The sequence below is a fragment of the Empidonax traillii genome, unplaced genomic scaffold (genome assembly GCF_003031625.1).
Source record: "Empidonax traillii isolate 1590-97213 ecotype Southwest subspecies unplaced genomic scaffold, ASM303162v1 scaffold44:size1908036, whole genome shotgun sequence".
NCBI classification, from domain to species: Eukaryota; Metazoa; Chordata; class Aves; order Passeriformes; family Tyrannidae; genus Empidonax; species Empidonax traillii.
Window position 1 is genome coordinate 1,370,149 of NW_020955237.1, and position 20,193 is coordinate 1,390,341.

At 35.1% G+C, this 20,193-nt stretch overlaps 1 protein-coding gene across 6 annotated transcripts in view; it reads right to left on the reverse strand.

Annotated features, from left to right (window-relative positions):
* Positions 1–283: 283 nt before the first annotated feature.
* NIPBL (NIPBL, cohesin loading factor) overlaps positions 284–20,193 on the reverse strand; it is a 154,887-nt gene continuing 134,977 nt past the window's right edge. For 3 of the 6 annotated variants that reach the window (XM_027878715.1, XM_027878717.1, XM_027878718.1), the window contains 18 exons: positions 19,668–19,802; positions 18,407–18,505; positions 16,836–16,889; positions 15,575–15,683; positions 14,870–15,006; positions 13,214–13,354; positions 12,809–12,902; positions 12,546–12,700; positions 12,184–12,274; positions 8,878–9,051; positions 8,172–8,362; positions 7,340–7,447; positions 5,851–6,051; positions 5,293–5,439; positions 3,436–3,731; positions 2,946–3,120; positions 2,162–2,347; positions 1,233–1,598 (listed from right to left, as the gene is read on the reverse strand). In XM_027878715.1, coding sequence (XP_027734516.1) covers positions 1,233–1,598; positions 2,162–2,347; positions 2,946–3,120; positions 3,436–3,731; positions 5,293–5,439; positions 5,851–6,051; positions 7,340–7,447; positions 8,172–8,362; positions 8,878–9,051; positions 12,184–12,274; positions 12,546–12,700; positions 12,809–12,902; positions 13,214–13,354; positions 14,870–15,006; positions 15,575–15,683; positions 16,836–16,889; positions 18,407–18,505; positions 19,668–19,802 — 2,859 coding nt within the window. Of the gene's footprint in view, positions 1,599–2,120; positions 2,348–2,945; positions 3,121–3,435; positions 3,732–5,292; positions 5,440–5,850; positions 6,052–7,339; positions 7,448–8,171; positions 8,363–8,877; positions 9,052–12,183; positions 12,275–12,545; positions 12,701–12,808; positions 12,903–13,213; positions 13,355–14,869; positions 15,007–15,574; positions 15,684–16,835; positions 16,890–18,406; positions 18,506–19,667; positions 19,803–20,193 lie in introns of all 6 variants that reach the window. The other 3 variants (XM_027878714.1, XM_027878719.1, XM_027878716.1) reach the window with 2 other exon arrangements.

A 20,193-nucleotide genomic window follows, 5' to 3' on the forward strand; every position in this document is an offset into this window, starting at 1 on the left:
AAAAATAGTCTAATATACAAACTTCTTTCTTTTTTCTTTTTTTTTTTTTTTTTTTTAAATTCATTTGTAAAGGAATGTAGTGTAATTAGCCAGACTCATACCCATTCACTCCTTAGATACTGGTATAGATCTCCTCTTGACACAGACCTCTCTATATTAACCCAGAGAAATGCACACATGGCCAGTTTGCCCAAACAGAATATTCATTCAGCTTTCCCCAAATTTGAACTATCATAAATTACCATTTGGACAGCATTAGAAAGAAATTGAAGCATACAAGGAATAAACTATAGTTTCTTTTTATATCAAAATGTACTCTTGAAAATGTGTTTGGCACAGTGCTAAATCATATAGTTAATACTAAATATTGCAGGATACAATAAAACCCTGGAGTTAACTTGTGTTTACACCCTTTTAGGGATAAAAATAAAAAGATACCAATTATTCAGAAGTCAGCCTATACAAACTGTATAAACAATATTTTATGTCTTGTTTTGAAAACCACTGATATAGTAAATTTTACATAAAAGACTGCAAAATAATATAAATGGATTTAAACAGATCTTTACAATAAGAAATTCAAATGGAAACAGACAAGTAACAAAGAGAAGTAAAAAAATTTATTGCAGTATTCGTTCCACCAGATTTGCTGGGGATCCCTTTTCTTGTATATTTCAGGGTGACCTAATACATCAAAATCTACATTTACAAAAACTCCTCCTGCAGATAGGTCATAGATACTGCATGCTTTTTTTTTCTTTCCTTTTTTTTTTTCTTCAACAGAATAAATTATATATCCAGGAGATTCTGCCATTTTACAGCCTGGAAAAACAATGCTTTCCTGGAAACTGGGCTAAGCTAAAGAAAGCCATCCGCTGCTAGGTTAAACTCCAAGAACACTTTATTAAGAACATTAACAGACTAATTTCCAACATTCACTTGTTTATTTTTTTAAAACAGAAAGGTTTTTTTTTCAAGATATAAACAATTTTTTTGTTAAACTATAATACAGTGGGAGTAAAAATGAACTGAGAAGTTTCTGCTGCACAACAGCGAAGGAAGCTCCCACAAAAATGTTTACCAAACATTTCCTTCTTTTTTCCCCACGTCCCAGGTTCCATTCTTACTCTTCATTTAACTGACTTTTTTTTTTTTTTTTTGCCAGAAAGTTGGTATTTCAAGTTTTTTCTGTTATTTCATTTCCTGTAAATTTGGCTGCATGTACAAATTCATTAGCTGGAAGTTCCATCCTTGGCGGCATACAGCGATCGTAAAGTCTGCACAACTTTATTAGTCAGCTTATTAGCACTCGTTAGAGCAATTTTTTTGTAAATAATGTCTGACTCTTTAATAGTGTCTACCCAAGGCACCAGTTTGCGGCCATCACGGCGCTTAGCCTCAGTCCAGGAGCCACTGTAGGAGCCTGCCATCCACTGAACACTGAAGCCATTGCTGGTTTTCTGTACTACTCTTGCAATTTGTGGTCGGTCTTTGTACTTTGGACAGCAAATAGCGATGACATCCATGACATCAACACTTTCATTCATCTGTGCTGCCAACTCCGTAGAGTCTGAATTTCGTTTTGACCTTCTCAATGACTAAAACATTGGGGGGAAAAAAGACCAAGTGTTACACAAAAGAACTTTAGTGAAATTATTGCTTTTATTGCTTTTAATCCCTTGACGCCGGGAGTTGGGATTTCCCGGCACACATTCCATTGCCGGCAATGAGACGCACCGCGACCGCCAGCGCCAAGGGGTTAACATATCCTTGTAAAACCACATACTCTTAATTTGTACCCGTGTCTTTATCTCTTATTGATATATAAAATTATATATACACATGAATCATAAAGCTACATAAAAACTTGGCAACAATAAAAAGGATAACACACAGTACATTCCAAAGGAAAATTAATAACTTTTTATACGGGATAAATCTCATTTTCTAGTTTGGTTTTTTTTTTATTGTCTTTTCTGTTAAACTTTCTACAAAAGTTGTATAAACGGTTAAGTAGAGAATCTCTATCTACAAAATGCTTTTTTTCATGTGGATTACATTACTTGGTGTACATTTAATATAATAAACTGACATTTATAAGCACATAAAAATCATTTTACGTAATACGCTGCGAAATACGTTGACTCCTCCTCCGCCTCACCCCTGAAGTGCCTCCTCCTCTATCCTCCCCATCACTTTCATCGTCCTCTGTCTCAGCTGCATTGTTTTTAGGGCTGCCTCCTCCAAGCAGCGAGGTAATTGCTTTGTTCCGAGCATTTGTGCTAGCTGACACCTCTCCATCTTCTTCCTCTTCATCAGGATCCAAATGTTCCATAAGGAGCTTGAACTATTAAAAAAAAGATTAGTCCACATTGTAACTTCAAAAGTAAACACTTATGTCACACTACATGATGGATGAAACAAACAGCAGCATAGAAGAATAGAGTAAAAAAAAAACCACAGAACAAACGTGAACAGCTTATGTTTTGTTCTACAAACTTAACTTCAGTATCTTTTTTTAGTGGATACATAAAACTTTCTTCATGTGTTTTCAAAATGGCAAGTTTTCTCAATTGTTACTGGGAGAGGGGGAGCAGCTAATGAACTACACCCAGTCTCTGTTCCCATGATAGAAACAGACAGGGATAAAGTGAACAAGTTATATGGGAGAGATACACAAGACGGATACCCGAACTTAGACAATACTCCATAAAAGTGAATATTCTTCAGTTGAAATTACTTTTCATTCTGTTTAAACTTATTAGAAGTCTTTTCAATATCATGCTGCTAAACATCCTGAAAGGAAGGTCAGCCTATCACATCAGATGACTAGGAACTTAAAATTTCGAAATGTTCATCCAATACATCAGCACATACTTTCAAGTTTATACAGTATTACCTAGTTTGAAAGGATTTCAGGTTTTCTGCAAAGCAACTTTACTTACATCTAAGTACTGTTTTACTATACTCCTCTTCACTTCTTCAGTGATCTTGGAATTAGCCATATCACTCCGCAGAAAATCCAAAGTCTGTTTTGGATGGAAATGCACTCCTGTCTTCCTGTTTATAGCTTTATCATAAACTTTTGCAGATTCAGATGGAGAATATTTTTGAATTTTACTGTTTAAAGAAAAAAATGGAGAAGAGCTTTTAAGGAAAGTCCAGAGTAATTTGAACAAAAAACTTTAAAAATCTTCAAGTAGTTATATTCTAATAATTCCATATACAATACACAACGCAGCAAGAAATGAAATAATCAGGTTTTTTTAAGCCAGAGTTTCATTACCTTCAAATTAACACAATTGGTTTCTCTCTTACAAAAATCTATTGCTTAAACAAGTAGTTATGATCAACTTAAATAAAAAAATTTCCCAAACCTAATCCCTACAAATAACTCACTGCATAACGAGTGGTCTATTCTCTAAATAGCCTTACCTATCAGAGAATCCACAGAGGTTCTTTAAATGCTGTTTCAGCATCAAAAGTAATAATATGCCTTGGGAGACATTAGCAAATTCAATTAAAGGAGCTGAATTTTCAGGTAAACATTTCATCACAGCATTTATATCGTTTTCTTCATCAGAATCTGAATCAGAGTCCACTCGTTTCCGTAACCTCCGAGGTTTAGAAGCTTCCTCCTCACTTTCGCTCTCGCTGCCACTGTTACTGTCACTCTCACTCTCCTCATCTGAAGAAGGCTTTCTTTCCTTTTTTTTGTCTTTCACCATAGACTGCAAGGCAGAGAAGTTAACACACATTCCAAAATTAGAGTAAGTACCGTGTATGTTTCTAAAAAAATCATTTCAAAATCACTACTGGCATAAATAAGCAAAAATTCGCTGAACAAGGTTATTGATTTAAAACTTGATAATTTTAAATTTCTTTATGGTAAAAAGATACTGAAAAATTTATCCAAAGTCCAGATTTTTTTTGCAAGGAGCTGAAACAACAAGTACTCCCATGACATGATATCATTAAAAGACTAAGTTCATTAGCAGTTACAGTAAAATACAGTAGAAGGGCAAATACAATAAATCAGAAAGAAAATTCTGTTTTTCTTTCACCTGGATGTTATTTCTGTGTGTCATGGAAATTTCTGTACTTTGGTACAGACTAGTCCAAGATAGTTTAAATTCTAGTCTCTTAAAATTCCATGACACTAACTACACTGCTGACCAAACTGATCATAGACAGTATTTATAACAATAATCCATTGCCCCATCCCCAGAGGTGTTTACCCAGTCCCTGGAAGTGTTCAAGGCCAGGCCGGATGGGGTTCTGAGCAACCTGGTCTAAATGAAAGGTGTCTCTGCCTATGACAGGGAGCTGGAACTACGTGATCTTCCAACCCAAACCATTCTATGTTTCTGTTATTAGTTCTACTACCTGTAGAGCTACAGAATTTCACATGTGCATTACTACTGCATATGGCACAATTTTTCATGACATACACAATAACGTGCCCTAACCAGGATTTTATGCTTTCTGTGCAGGGTGCTACGCACTGGTCCTCAAGAATATGCTTTCCAGCACACGTCTCTTTCTAGCAGCTGAAAAATCCACTTTGGTAGGGTAAGAGTGTGAAGCAATGTACTTTCCAGGCACTGTATGTTCAGGCATCAATAAAACCTGTACTTATTAGTCAGACTGGACATTCTAGAAAGAGGTTTGCGTCCTGACAGTTTGCACCTTCTACTGTTAAGAGTTGTTCAGGAAAGAAAATCACTGAAATCTCTAAGAGGCAGAGGCTTTTTAATTACTGGGTTGTGTATTGCCATAACAACAGATCCTTACTGTGACTCATGTTCTTATGTGCTGCCTTAAGAAATACTGCCCATCCCTCTCTTGTAATAAACTATGTATCTCTCAGGCAACACAAATGTAACTGTCATTAGCTATTAGATAATAAAATAAACTGTCAACTGGATTTCATTATTAATATTATACAACCAACCACAATAAACTAGTATTCCATGATGATTCTAGGTTCATGTACTTTCAGATGCATGCAATTAATTATTATTCAGCCATACTGGGAAATTATACAGCATTGATCTCAAAATTCATCATTGTTTTCTATTCATGTAAGCAGCAATGAAAGTAAAATTCTAGTACAACTAGTGTCTACCAGATGCAGGTCAGAGCAGGCAGGGTTGCTTGGTTTTTTACTTCTGGTTACATACAAAGCAATGCTACTGGTCCACACCATAACAATGGTACACTGAAAAATCGAGCATGTCAGAGAGCAGCTTATGTTGCCACCGTAATAAATACAAATACAAATACACATACCTCTTTAAATGACTGTAGTAGGTTGCTACCAGAAACTGATAGTGTAATGTCTATATGGTGCATTATAAACAGTGGCTCCTCCTGTGTTTGGTAAGGGAAACAGGCTAGATTGTCTGCTATGTACAAAAGCATATTCACCTCTGTTTTCTGAAAGTTAAAGAAAAAAAATTACACAAAAAATTACACACACAAATATTTTGGATTCATACGGTTATGCTGTGTTCCTAACAGTCTGGCACAAAAAAAAGACCAGAATTTTTATTCTATATACCCACCCAAACCCACACTAAACAATATATATACATGCAGTATTTACTCATACCTGAAGACACACTATTTCTGATCAGTCCAAACTGAGTATAAAAAGGTACAGAGTGACGCAAAAATAACAAATACATTCTATTGTATAGATAAATACCTTACATTACAAAGCAGAAAAAGTACATTAGGAAAATAGCTGTCAATAATTATGTCAAAAAAATACATTGTAAGAGTAGAATTTCAGCTTGTAATGCTTCATTTTAGCTTCTTTTTAAGTGAAGGAAATGTGGTGCTTACTGCAGTATCATCAAAGAGGTTGAGTAAAGAAATGAGGAAGGCTCGTCTGTGTTGACGGTTCCCTCGGATCATGGAGTACAGGTGTGAGCACAATGCACTGGATGACTCATCGTGTCTAAAACCTCTCACAGGATCTTTTGGGCAGGTATTAATTGCCTGTTGTACCTGGTAAGACATCTTCATACCAGCCACTGCTTTCATCTGAAATGGAAATGTATTTGTTTTATTCAAACCATTGCTTCCAAAGGACTGCAACTTACTCTTTTTAAAAGGATGTTCATCTTAAGTTTAAATTTAAAACATAAACTAAGACAATACTACCTTTTGAGTTGACAAACCTGTGGCAGAGATCAGAATTTCTTGTGAACTGCTTTGACTGTAAATTGTGCTAGAAATATACAGTTAATCTGTCCACCCACTAGAGCCAGGTATTCCAGTTTAAATGATTTTCAAGAACACTGAAATGTGTTCATACATGAACAGAATATTTTACCAAGTATATACGCTTGGTATCACTTGAAGTGAAACCAACTGAATCCATATGAGTGCAACGGGACTAACAAACAGAAAATGAGATTTTGGGGTTTTGTTTTTGTTTTTTCATATATCCTATAATTTCCAGTTGATTTTACTTAATTCAAGGGTCCTGTTCTAGTTTCAGAACAAACTGAATCTCTAATTAGACTTTATATTCAATTCTCCTCATACTACCTCTGCCACTGTTCAGAGAAGTTGTCTCTGCATCTATACACTGTGCTAATCCCAGCTGCCTAACATACTAAATTCCATCTGCTACCCTTCACCTAATGGATTACATATCTGCTGATGCCATCAGCAGTGCAGTGCTCCAATTGCAGTGCAATACAAGCCCCCATGAAAAGTCCTAGAGTGTAGTACACACACACACTGAACCTAGACTGGGACTTTCTAAAATAACGACAGTGCTGCAGCTTAATTTCAGACCTTAAGCAGAACAACTGGCACTATGCCACAACTCCACATGTCCTCACTTAGCTCTCAAGTTTTCCTTTCAGCAAGATCCATTTGATCTAAACAGTGTCCTATGCTCCTCCTGCTTAGATTACAATTTATAAAGCATCGGTGCTTTTTACATTCTAATACCCCTCCACTAAGGACTTACTCAACTATTACAGTGTTCTCTTCCCTAGTCCATCGATACAGGAAAACACTGCTGAACATTATGAAACACTTGTCCTTCCCTCTTATCAAGCACTACTCAGTGTGGAAAATAGTACTGTGAATTATGAATTAAAAGAAATTTTGGACTAGAAAAGACACTTCAAATTATTTTATCCTGTTTCTCAGAATATCTAAACAGGGGAAACAGTTAAGATCTTCTTTACAACTGCTTAGGTACTGTTTATTTGTGACTTTATACTCTTTTTTTCTGTAGTTAAGGCATATTCAGATGTTAAACTACTAAAGAATATAACAGTATTCTGTAATATGTTAAATTAGAATTACTTACGTGAATGAACCCAGCATATTTTTTGTCTATTTCCACCAACTGCTGGTCAGCTTTATTTCGCATGGAGGGCTCTGGATCTGTGCCCATAGCAATTAAGTACGGCACACACTTGAAAAACAAATGAAATGGTTATTCAGAGGCATTGTACCTCCTTTTTCTCTTTGTTTTTTGCTCTTTTTTTCTACTGCAGAAACTAGGAAGCTCCATGCAACTTTCTACCTAACTACTTTTTGCAAGTTAATAGTACAAAATACCATGAGACACCAGTATTCTAAAGAAGTTATGAGTATTTCCCTTTTTCTCAAACTATAAAGTCAATCTTAGAATACAGACAAATCCATTAAAAAAAAACCCCAAACACCAATTATGACTGAACATGTGCAGTGGCTGCAGTATCAAAAATTTATTACAAAAACATGATGTGAGCAAAGGATAACGGAAATGATGACTGAATTCTGACATTGACTGTGGAGTTCCATAGTGTTTGGAGAATATAGGGATGATTTAGGTGGAAGCAAGCTGGCACAGGATAAAGATGAAACCTTGAATTCGTAATAGAAATATGCTCTGACGAATATTTCTACATGCTCTTTAGGAACTGCCTGGGCTTTTACATCATAATCCAAAAGCACAGAATACAGATAACGTGGAATCTCCCTGGCTAAACAACATAAAGGAGATTTCAAAATATGCTTTCTGTAAAGGCCTCTTGTTACAATAAGAAATTACTAATAACTTAACTAGAAGAGGAAAACTGGAAATTTACATAGTAGGTGTGAAAGTCTATTAAAACATGAATAACAAGAAGTCCCAGCACAAAAGCTTATCATACCTGAACAGGATGGATGAGGCCCTGGTTTAACGTCAGTGCAATGACATTTAGAGCAAAGTGGCGTACACTGGACTGGTTATGAAAGAAAGCCTCAAGGACCTGTTTGAGATATAGCTGCATGATGGAACTACTCATCCCTGAGGAAATATCACCCATTTCTTTCAGGTCTTCCTGTTTTGCTACTTTTTTCCCTGTGAAAAGGACAAAAGCAACAGCATACTCACCACAGTATAATCATTTGTTTTGCTTTACTTGATGTATGCTGATTTTCAAGTTTCAAAATAAATACACATTTGAGCTGTCTTAAAATGATTGCATGAAATAGAGAACAGTCTAATGTCTAAATATATATTAAAAAAAACTACAGAGAAACTATTTTAATTTAGGTCTTATTCCTCAGAAAAGGCTTTTCATTTTTAAAAGAAAGTTTTGATTTTTACTTTTTATCTGCAAATTAGAGGATTTTTTGACAAAAATTATTACTACCATCATTATAGCAATGATGCATTCTAGACCCCTTCCAGTATTTATACTGGAAGTATAAATACCTCATATCTTGAAACTAAATAATATACCTAATTATAAAATACTTTGGGTACATACTAATGATCTGATTACAGTTTTAATTGACTCCGTGCAGACACACAGTAATCGTATGCAACAAAGTTTTGCATGCCTCATTAGTGCAAAAGAACTCAGCACTTACAGTCTCTGTCTGCCTGTTGCATTCGTGTATCCTCCTCCTGTAAGTAGGTCTGGAGGTTTTTTAATACCTGGATTTTTAAGTTTACTGAACAGTTCTTATCTGAAAGAATGCTGTTGTACAGAGTCTTCACTTCCTGTTCGAACATTAAACTTGGGTGCTGGATAAATGCAAATCCTAAGGGTGGAAAACAGAGGAAATAATTCTCATTATTATAACCTAGAAATTGTATTTCTGCATTTTAAGTCCTTCAATAGAGAGGTATGAAATTTATCTCCTCCCAACAGCATAGCTTTTTCTAGTCCAAACAGTACCGCGTTCCATGTGGACACCATCCACAGCTTATAAGAAGTTCTGACAGTCATAGCAGTTCTATTAACCATGACTCTGTTTGAGGGGTAAAATGGGTGTTGACTCAGGGTGGTGCACTAAAGAGTTAGACAGGTCTGGAACCAGGTCTAGTGTAGTGGCTGCATCTCAGTGACTAGGAGATCTCACAAGAACAAAAAAGGAACATTACTAAAAATTACCTGTTATTTTTCTCATACTTTTGGAGACAAACATTATCCTGAAACTGTACAGTGTTACTTATATGGAGGCAGAGAAAATGTGTGAAAATTGATGAATATCATGAATATTTAACATCATAATAGAACAAAAAAACCATCACTGAACACAGTAACATTTGTGCCTCTTGCTGTCATTATTCACATATCTATTGAGGTCTTCTCTTGAAAACTATCTGAAGTGTTCCCAAGACTACATGTGTTGGAAATGCACACTCCAGAACTGTTTTTAGCTGCAGCCTTACCCTTGCCAAGGAACTAGCTGTTCTTAAGTCTTTATTTCATAAAAATTTTTCTAAATTAGTAGTAATACATACAATTTTAGATAGTGTGTGTAGGTTTATAAGTGCTGCTGACAAACTCTTACAGAGTATCATAAAAAACAGTAATGGGACCATAACACCCTCATTTAATTCACATTTAACTATTTGATTATTTTTTAAATACTTTGGAGGAAAAACAGACATTAAGTGTATTTTTTTATGACTGCAGAAAACTCAGTTTTTGAATGAACACACAGAAAATAAAGGAACATAAAAGAAGAATGGGAGGGGAAATGAAAGAAAATAAAATTATACAAGAACAATATATAAAAATAGCTGTAACAGAAGGAAGACTGAATCACGTTTTTGAAAATGGCTCCTTAAAACAGAAAGACAGTGTAGGTAAAGGTTAAGTCCAAGGCAAGACCTCAGTGTGTTAAAATCGCCTTTCAGTCTCAAAGGAAGAAGCAGAGAAGCAGGTGGGAAAAGAGGAGGAAAAGGAATTATAGTGATCTTAGGATTATGTGGTATGATTGTGCACTCTGTACAAGTGCATATTGATGTCTGTAACTTGACCACCTCTGTGCATGTCCAACCCATTTTCAAGGTTAATTTTAAAAATGAAAAGCACATGGATGTATGTGTAACAACCCACATTTGCTTTAAGAAGTCTTAACCACCAGTTATTTCTCAGGGAAATTTGTATTTTTCCATCCCTGGTCAACTGGGGAAGAAATCATACTTAGCATAGCTGTCATAGGAGATGAAGAAAGGCACCTGTTGTGTTTTTCTAAGGACTGACTTCACATCTCAAGAGATGCCGTCACACCATTACTCTTCATACCTTTCTTTTCACCCTATTAAGAGTCTTTAGAGTAAGCACTGAACTTGACTAAGACATTAACTGTTAGGTACTTACAAGTTTAGCTAAATTGACTAACAAAATTTTATATCCTCAACTTGCTTTGTAAGTACACATCTGGAAGAGAAGCATAACCAACCATAATTATTAAGCTTAGGGTTAAGCTTAACCTCAACAGCAGCAGCACATCCCAAAGCAAAGGCTAAAACTGTTGAGTGTCCTTACTGAAATGACATACTGATAGGAAAGTACACACTGTTCATGTGACACCTTTCACCACGTACTGATGTTGAATTAGCTTGCTAGTCCTTTTCACTTTATTGCTGCTCACAAACATGGAATGACCTTGACAACTTTTCTCAATTAGCAGCCTATAGGATGGAAATTTACACTGTTTATCATACATCCATACATCCAACACCTACGCTCAGAACGGAACCAGTACTCAGATGAAATCGATGTATCACTGAAAAAAGTGAGGTTTAATTAAAATAAAGACTCAAAGCAGAGAAAAAAAAAAATCTGCAGAATGACTACTGACAGCCATCCCTATTTTAACCCCTTGCCCAAAACCCATCACAATTCAGTCTATAATTTAGAAACATTTTTGGCAAATGCAGAATATTCCATATCCACAAACAAAGTAATCATGCCTATGGTTAAGGAATATAGTTCCTACCCCACATGTATTATTCTGTAGAGTATGAATAAGTGGGACTGAATTACAGTTGTGTTGTGTACATTGATGTAATGCTTAGAAAAACTCCAAGTGGAGGTCCATAACATTGCTCCCGCAACAGAGGCAACTCCAGTGCCACTGATCCTGCTCAGCTGTTTGAAATGATTTCTCACAGAACATGAAATGAAGATTCAATCTTGGTCCTTTATCCTCAGAGTCCTAGGCTGAATTGAAGCAGAATATCTAAAAAGTCACCTAAATAGCAACATGAAGAGGTAGATATCTTGTCCACAGTTAAATCATACAGTGGAAGCTCAGATGCCTGGGAGACAACTTATTTTAGATAAAGCAATAACCCTGAATTGAACTTTTCCAGAAACCTGCCTGCCCAAACAAGATTCTCTCAGACATAGAGAGAGAAGTAGAAAATGAACATGATACAAACCAGACAGTGGCAGTTCATTTACCACTGCAAGTCACTAAAATGCCACGCTAATCTCACAAAGGCCACTCAACCAGTATAAACTGCCAGAGTTCCCTTGACTCCTGCAGAATGTTTGCTTCTACACTTAGAATATTCTAAGTTTTTCCGGCACTTTTTTACCTTGTGGACTGACAAACAAGGTTTGCAATTACAATATAGTTGCTTTTGGAGAAAAAAAATAACATCTTCATTACCTTGGAAATCTGCTGTGCTTTGCAATTTGGTAACTTGGTCACATACTAAAAGGCATTCACTGTCAAAAGCACCCAGAGTGATGCAGAATTATGCAACTAGCAACCTTTTGACAGGTTTTCTATAGCCAGTTCTTAAACAAAACACACAGTAAATTTTGATTTTAAACAAACTCCCTTGTGACTAAACAAATACAGGAATTCCCACTGATATACATATATTTTTACTGGAGCAGAATAATAAAAGCTATTAATATTTCTTACCAAGGCCAATAATGGCTTTTGTCTGTACTTCTTCATCTGAATGCTTTGTAAAATACATCAGCAGTTCAAGTACTTTATCCTTAATGTTAACCTGAGCAAATAAAAACAAAAATATTAGCTATTTGAAGATGAAACTGATGTTTTTATTCTCTTACAAAAAGCATAAATATCAAAAAGAAAAAGAAGACACACAATCTTACCGCATAGCCTTTGCAAAACCATGTATTTAAAAGCCAAAAAGCTATACCACATGCATTACAAGAAAATATATAGCTCTGAGGAATTAAGAGCAATGTGTTTTCAAATTAAAGTGGAGCATTTAACATATCTAACACACGGAGAGTAAATAAAAGTTATTTTACCTTACTGTTGCCCTTAAAATCTTCCTGATCAAAATCAAAATGCCGACACAGTGCTCCAACAGTGAAAAGTGACCTAAGGAGTGCTGGTTTATTGGCAGTTAGTATTGTACTGTTGGGGTCTTCTTGGTGTTGATTTTTTAATTTAGAAAGTGCACCTGCAGTAAGATAAAAGTTTTTATCACCATGTTTAATTGTGGTGTATCACTCAGACAAGACTTGTAGCCAAAAGTGAAAAAGTGACAACTACTTGTGATTTTACTTACCATAGTATCTATTAAAACAGGCCCATACAAATTTAAAGTTCTGGGTGACCTTGTTCACAACAGCCCCAAGACAGCTCACACAATGCTGAACAACCTAGGAGCAAGGAAGAACAAATGAATTTTATATTTAGAAGTTAAACTTGAGATTTTTGTGAAGTTATGCAGTAAAAAGCTATGCTAAACTAAAACTAATAATTTAACAGATATCATGTTATGTCCATCTCCTGGACTGCTCTGTCAATTTGCTCAAAATAACAACAACATAACTGCTTTGTAAATGTGCTCAAAAATAACAACACAATGTACAAACTCTGGTAAACCAAGTACACTGAATTTTATGGCTCTGTCTTTAAACCAAACTTGCGTGAAGTGGAATCAACAGAATAGTAGCAATTGAAAGCTTACTGTCATGCCATATTTGATGATGAGTTTCATGAGGTCTTCCTCAATAGTGGCAAGAAAGGTCTCACTTGGGTGCTCCATGAGTGGCACTACAAGCTCTAAGATTTTTGCAACATTGCAGATCACCATGAAATCATTCTGGGTCTGAAACAACAGCATTTACAGTGTTTAACATTTCTGGTCATGTTACCTATAAGCTAAGTATTACTGATATGCATGGATAGTTAAGATCCCAAACATTTAAGATATTTTGTAAACATCTGACACAATATGTATATCTTTACATCTGCTATTAAATCATATGTTACCATGAAATCTAGTTCTCTTTACTACAGAAGTTCTTGGAGAAAAATAGTCTGGATGAGCAGAATTACAACTCTCATCATGGCTGTAACAGACCTGAAAACCTTTTGGTCTCATAATTTTCTGGAGTCCTACAAGAAATCCAGGAACTCTTCCTGACACAGGCAAACTAGAGAACACACAACACCTGGAAACAGGTATCAGCAAGAAAATGAAGTTGTGCTATGACTTAATGTGGCTTAAAGAAAAAGTGATAATGTTCACAAGTGTAAAAGTTACAATTAAAATTATTACTTGTTTGCATTATTATGACTGTAAATGTATTTTAAGTATGGAACCTACAGAAACTTATGGAAAATATTTATCTATATTTATCTATTACAGAGACATCCTGAAATGGTCTTCTGACAAATCAAGCTCACTAATCAGGACAGGATAAATCCCAAGCTATTTGACCTATTCAAGCTGTCAGCGGTAATTCTCAACCTGTGTAAGTACAAACCAGATGCAACCCACTAAACAAGCTGCATCAGGTAAGTGATCAGATAACTTTTCCCTATACTGTTTGTTCAGAAGCTGAACAACAGCCTGTTGAAAATGTGCCCAGAGAGCACATCAGGGCTGCACTTGGAAAACACCAGGCTGTACTTCCAATCTAAGCTGGTAGTAATTGCTCTTCACGCCTGCCCTGGGCAGCTGACCTAATGAAAGGCATTGCTGCCACCCACCCATGCTCCTCCTTGAGCCATGGCTGCCTGACCCTGCCCTGCTCCTTCTACCAGATCAGAGGTGCCAGAAAAAGAGGGCAGAAACCACTGCAGGGTTTCACAGACCAGAGATTGGGAAGGTTTCTGTATGAGAGATCTCTACTATGTCTTATAGAGGAATACAAGAGCACTAGAGCTACAGAAGTGAGAGATGACGTCTGGAAGAAGATGGATCAAGACATTTTCCTTCTCATATATTTCCTATATATTAGATCGCTGTATCTTATGGAACCCTAGTCTTAAGACTCATATGTTAAATATTAACTACTTTTAAAACTGTGACTATAAGCCAGAACAATTTTAAGAAATTATTTTATAACAGGAGAAAAACTTGAAAGAGGCAGCAGAGGTTTCAGTTTCATTTGGCTGTAAAATGTGGGGGTAGAAGGTGAGGAAGAACATCCTAGAAACTACAGAGATCTTCAAAAGGAAGATCTTCAAAAATAAACTTTCAAAGCTATTATACCCACAAAGTAAAGCCACAATTTTAAATTTTCTTTTCCTACCTTCAATTGCATCAAGTATACAAGACAGCTGTTTTCACGCTCAATTATCTAGTGAAAAAGAAAGACTGATTTTCTCTACTTACACTACATTTAGTGGTCAGGTATGGCTGCATCGTCATGGCATGTTTGACCATTAGCTGGGGCCTTATTTTACTGAATAAGAACAAAGTGGTTATGCAAGCAACCAATCGACCAGAATTCACACCTTTGTTGTCAGAATCTGCCAAAGATCAGAAAACACAAAAATTATATTAAGTCTAAGTACTATTTAAGCAATGAAAAACACATGGCCTAAGCATCGTTTGAATATTTCTTTCATTGCATCTCTTTCAAGATCAAATCAGAATATTCTTATTAGAGATGAGAGCATAATGTGTTACCATTTGCATGTGACCACAAAATACTTGAAAAAAGAAGCAAGGGTGCTTCAAAGACATCATTAGTTTTTAAACTCCTTACTGTACACAGAAGACTAGCCCAGTCAACGATTCCTATTACAACTGTAGAACATATTAATGCAAATAAAACTTGCCACATTTGTTCTGGTTTAGATCTGAAAGCTTGAAAAAGTTATTTTAAAAGTAGTTCTGTTCTTGTGATTAGCTAGAGAAAATTGGGGAAGCTTTACTATCATACAGCGCTCAAAAGTTCATAATGAACTTAGTAGCAATAATTCATTACAATCAGCTTTGTAACAGGAACTCTGTAACAGTAACCTTTTGCAATAATGCTTTCAACAACTGTTACAGTATCATATAAAATTCAAAGGACTTAAGCAAATTTCTTACCTGATAAAGATTCTTCATATTTAAGAATGTGCTCAACCAAATTGTCAACGAGTTGAGTACAGGCTTTCTTCACAGGTTTATATGAGGCATCCTCTTCTGACTTCAACAGCTGTATCAGGTGAAACAGAAAATGTATTAAGGCTGCATTTATTTGCACAGGATATATGCTGGTTTTATAACAACTACTACCGATACACAAGGATTTTAGACTACAAAAATATTTAATTCTCCATAAAGCTTACAAGTTGAAGAAAAAAATATGGGAATTAAAAAATCAAACCAAAATCAAAGATAAGTAACGAAGAAGTAACTGCAATAAAAATCCACAGAAGTTCTATTGTTTTTTGCATTGGGATGAAAGCTGACCTTATGCTTAGTGGAATAATGCAGAAATTAAAAGGAGTTAGAAGGCTTTTAAAATGCTTATAGAAATAAAGAGCAAATTCAAAACAAAAGTTGTTTTTGACACTAAGCTAAAATATCAAATCAGGATCTAACATAGTTTTATCAAAACTGTTTAGCCTTCTTCCATATGACTTTGAGTACTGTCCATGAACATCCTTTTAATATCTAGGAAGGATTAAGATCATACTATAGCCTTTTCTTCAGAGAAGAGGCTCTTAATGAAGAGGCTCTGATTTACTTGGTTACCTATTTTCATGACACTTCAGGCTAGGGTGAACTCAAAAGGATTTTTTTGCTTGAAAATTAACCACTGCTTACAAGATGTAGAGAATGACAACACAGGTTAAGAGATACAAAACCAGCAACCTCAAGGCTTAGAAATTTCTGTATTAGATAGAAGTGAAATATAATGCAGAAGTAACTTTTACTATAAAGATTGCTTTCATAAATTGTGTAGCAAATACACTGCATGTAAAAATATTCTTATTTACCATCTAAAAAAAATCTACATTACACTAGATGCCTCATTTCAGAATTAAATATCTGAGCTGTGGACTATGTGTTGTCACTCATTATCGACGAGACAATGAAATTAAAAACAAACAGAACCCCTCCAAAATTAAGAAGTGAAGTATTTTTAAAAGAAATTATATGCAAAGATAGAAACTAATGTCAGAGATAAAGAAAACTGCACCAATTAAGATAGGAAAAAAAAGGTCAGATGTTTAAAGGGTAGGAATTGAATTTGACAGTTTGTAAAGGATTGCTCTTGGAGTCCCATTTCTATGTGTTTAGGTACCAAAAGAAATGTTAAAATTCCAGTAATTATACCCCACATTCAAAATTCACTACTTACATTTTGAAGAAGCTGTTCAAACCAATCATACCCTGTATCTCTACAAGCTGCAACCTAGAAGCATTTTTGAGAATAAACTGATTAATAAAAAAGGCATCTGAGGAAAAATTACTTGAATACAGATGTCGTCTCAAAAGACCAGTAAACATGCATAGATATATTTTCATATGCATTCAGAACAAAGGAGATAAGAAGCTATCTTCTCAATTTGAAAAACAGTTCTCACCATTTAAGTGACTCCAGAATTGATATTTCATACAATACAAAGCCTATACATTTTACTGGAGATTGCTGGCTCTAAATGCAAAACAAATTTATGTTTTGTAAAACATTTTGCTCAGATTTAAGCACAAATACAAGCCTGACATACTGAAAACAGGCATGTACATACATCACAGAATCTCTCCAGATGGAAGGGAACCAACAAGGATCATTGAATCCTACTCCTGGCCCTGCACAGGATACCCCAACAATCCCATCTTGTGTATGACAGCGTTGTCCAAACACTTCTTGAACTCTGTCAGACTTGGTGCTGTCACCACTTCCCTGAGGAACCTGTTCCAGTGTCCAACCACCCTCTGGGTGACAAACCTTTTCCTGATAATCCAACCTAAACCTCCCCTGACAGAACTTCACACCACTCCCCCGGGTCCTGTCACTGGTCACCAGAGAGAAGTATATATAGATATATGCACACATACACACACATACACCCATATATATATATATATATATATATATATATATATATATATATATATATGTATTTTTATCTAAACAAACCAAGCCTTCACTGCTATCACATATCAGAAACAGCACATAAGTGCTTCAAACTAGACCTGGCAGAAGAACTGAGAATTTAGCTGAAGTCTTATTGCCTTACTTTTCAGACTGGAAGAAATGCACACTAGACCATAATTTTGTAAAAATACTGTAAATAGAATGAAATTTAAACCTATAAATGTAAGTGATGAAGTGAGTACTCTTATTTGATGTTTACATCTTTGTATAATTGATATTAAAACACCTTTTCAGCACAGTGGTTTTATACAACATATTTTCACTACAAATTAAAGCATTTTCATTTCAGAGACATTTATTCTGGAGCCCTTTAATTTGCTGCTCCTAACAACTAAGATACCATTATGCAGACACTAGTTTACCCTGAGTAAGAACATGACTCTGTATTTATTGAAACAGTTTTTTAACCTTTTACTAACCTATTAACCCAACTGATACATTATCGTTTGAGGAAAATTTTCTTTTAAGAGACAATTTAGTTAGACTTCATTATAGTCTCCTTCTAGCAATTTCTGCAGAATGTTTTAACTGAAAAGTATTTTATGCAATCTGAACATAGTGTGGTCACAGTTATCATTGCAGCAGATTAAGTGAGCATTTAAAGTTTCCTACAGCCTGTACAATCAGATGAATAATATTCACACACATTTCCTGCCAGGAGATAAAAAGAAAACCATCTGACAAATTGTTCCAAAAAAATAGAGATAATACTTCAAAGATACTAAAAACATAATTGAATTTTGCACACAGTTTAAACTTGTTCAACATACCACATCAGTGATGTTTAGTATTTTTCTTGTCATTGCTTCTTTGTCGTGGTGTGGAGTTGGAGTAAACCAGAGCTTCTGGAATGTCTCATTTACTAATTTCTGCAGGAAAAGAAAATATTAGCATAAATAAATAAACTTATATTATTACACAAGTCTTATTTCTAATAGATCCATACAATAGATTCGTTAATGACCCATGCCATTTCATAAGGGACTATGCAACCTAAGTGAGACTCTTGAAGGAAACGTTATCTGAGATAGACCCGGATCTGCTACTACAGCAGTTATACTGACCTCTACACAAACTTCAGCAAAATGAATCAATGGAAACTGATGCTAGAGAAAATGGAGTTACCACCTTCCTACACTAATTTGCATTCCTCAGGAAAACACGCTACCCTGAGAAGCTGACAACTGAACAAAGAACTATAATTTCTGCAGCAGAACTGCAGCAGCAGTGGTAGATTCCTTTAGTTTTCTAAACTGTTGTGACAAGGCAGGAAAGACAGAGAAGCCAAGTCTCTCTAACCAAACACAGGAAGTATATTTCCTTCCAACATTTTTGAATGGACAACAAAATAGAACTCAACAAAAGTGAACAAAATTATTCCAAAATTACTCTTCATTCACGGAAATGTAAAAAATGCATTAAGATAATGCCTCCTTTTTTCTTATGTTGTTAGAAAGCTAAATGGAAGAATGAGAGAGAGTAAGGTCATCCTCCCTTCCCAGAGGCACCTTGGATCTAGATATTCATCTGCTGGTTGATTAATGGTCCTCTCAAAAAGCCACTTGGCATTAACGTATCTCAAGTGGTAAAAATATCTGCTGCAGCTTTAAAGTTGCAGATTTCAAATCCTACTGAAAGCGTGATACAAAATTATCACAGGTTTGTTCCTAATTACCCAAAAACTTTAAAATTATTTTGCCAACAAAATAATCATTATCAGGCTTATGACTTAACTCATTATCTTAGGTTTGTGCCTCTCTGTATATACATTGCACAAAGTGTAGAGTTTAAATACATAAGTAACATTTCAGAGGGAATATGATTGATACATTGAACTTTCAGAATTAATGTGAAGTTAGCATAGTTGAATACTTTACAATGTTATATGCAAAATATCCTAAAATATCTGCTCTCAAAAATTCCTAAAAGTCATAAATGTTACAAAGGAGCAATGTAATACTTTTTTTTGGTCAAAATATGGAAACACTAAAATAACAATAATTAAACTCTGAAGGATATGTTCCTTTCTACCTTAATGCCTTCCTCATCATTGACTCTCCGAATCATTTTCACACACATTTCTGTAATTTTGGGGAATGTTGGTTGTTCAATGCAGATATCCCTAAGTATCTTTATGACTCTTTTTCTGACACTGATACCAGTATCCTGTGAAGAGAAAAGAATTACACTCTTGAAAACAAATCAGAAACATTAATTTATGTTTTAATATTAAATTATAATATTTAATAATTAATATCTATATTATAATATAAATATTAATAGATATTAATATTAATAATAATATTTATTATTGAATTATGCAAATTAATATTGGAAGATACCCAATCTGACTTGCAAAATGTATTTAGAAAAGGCAACTAAAATGTTCTGGAGTTCATTTATACAAAAGCCCAGCATAACTTGTTCTAAAGGTTCTGGCTGAGTTCCCAGAATTCTGAAACACTTCCTCCGTTTATACCCTCCCATCATGATGTTGCAAATGTATAACTCCACTTCTTAATTCAAGAGCTTACAAGCCAGATGTGATGATGCTTTA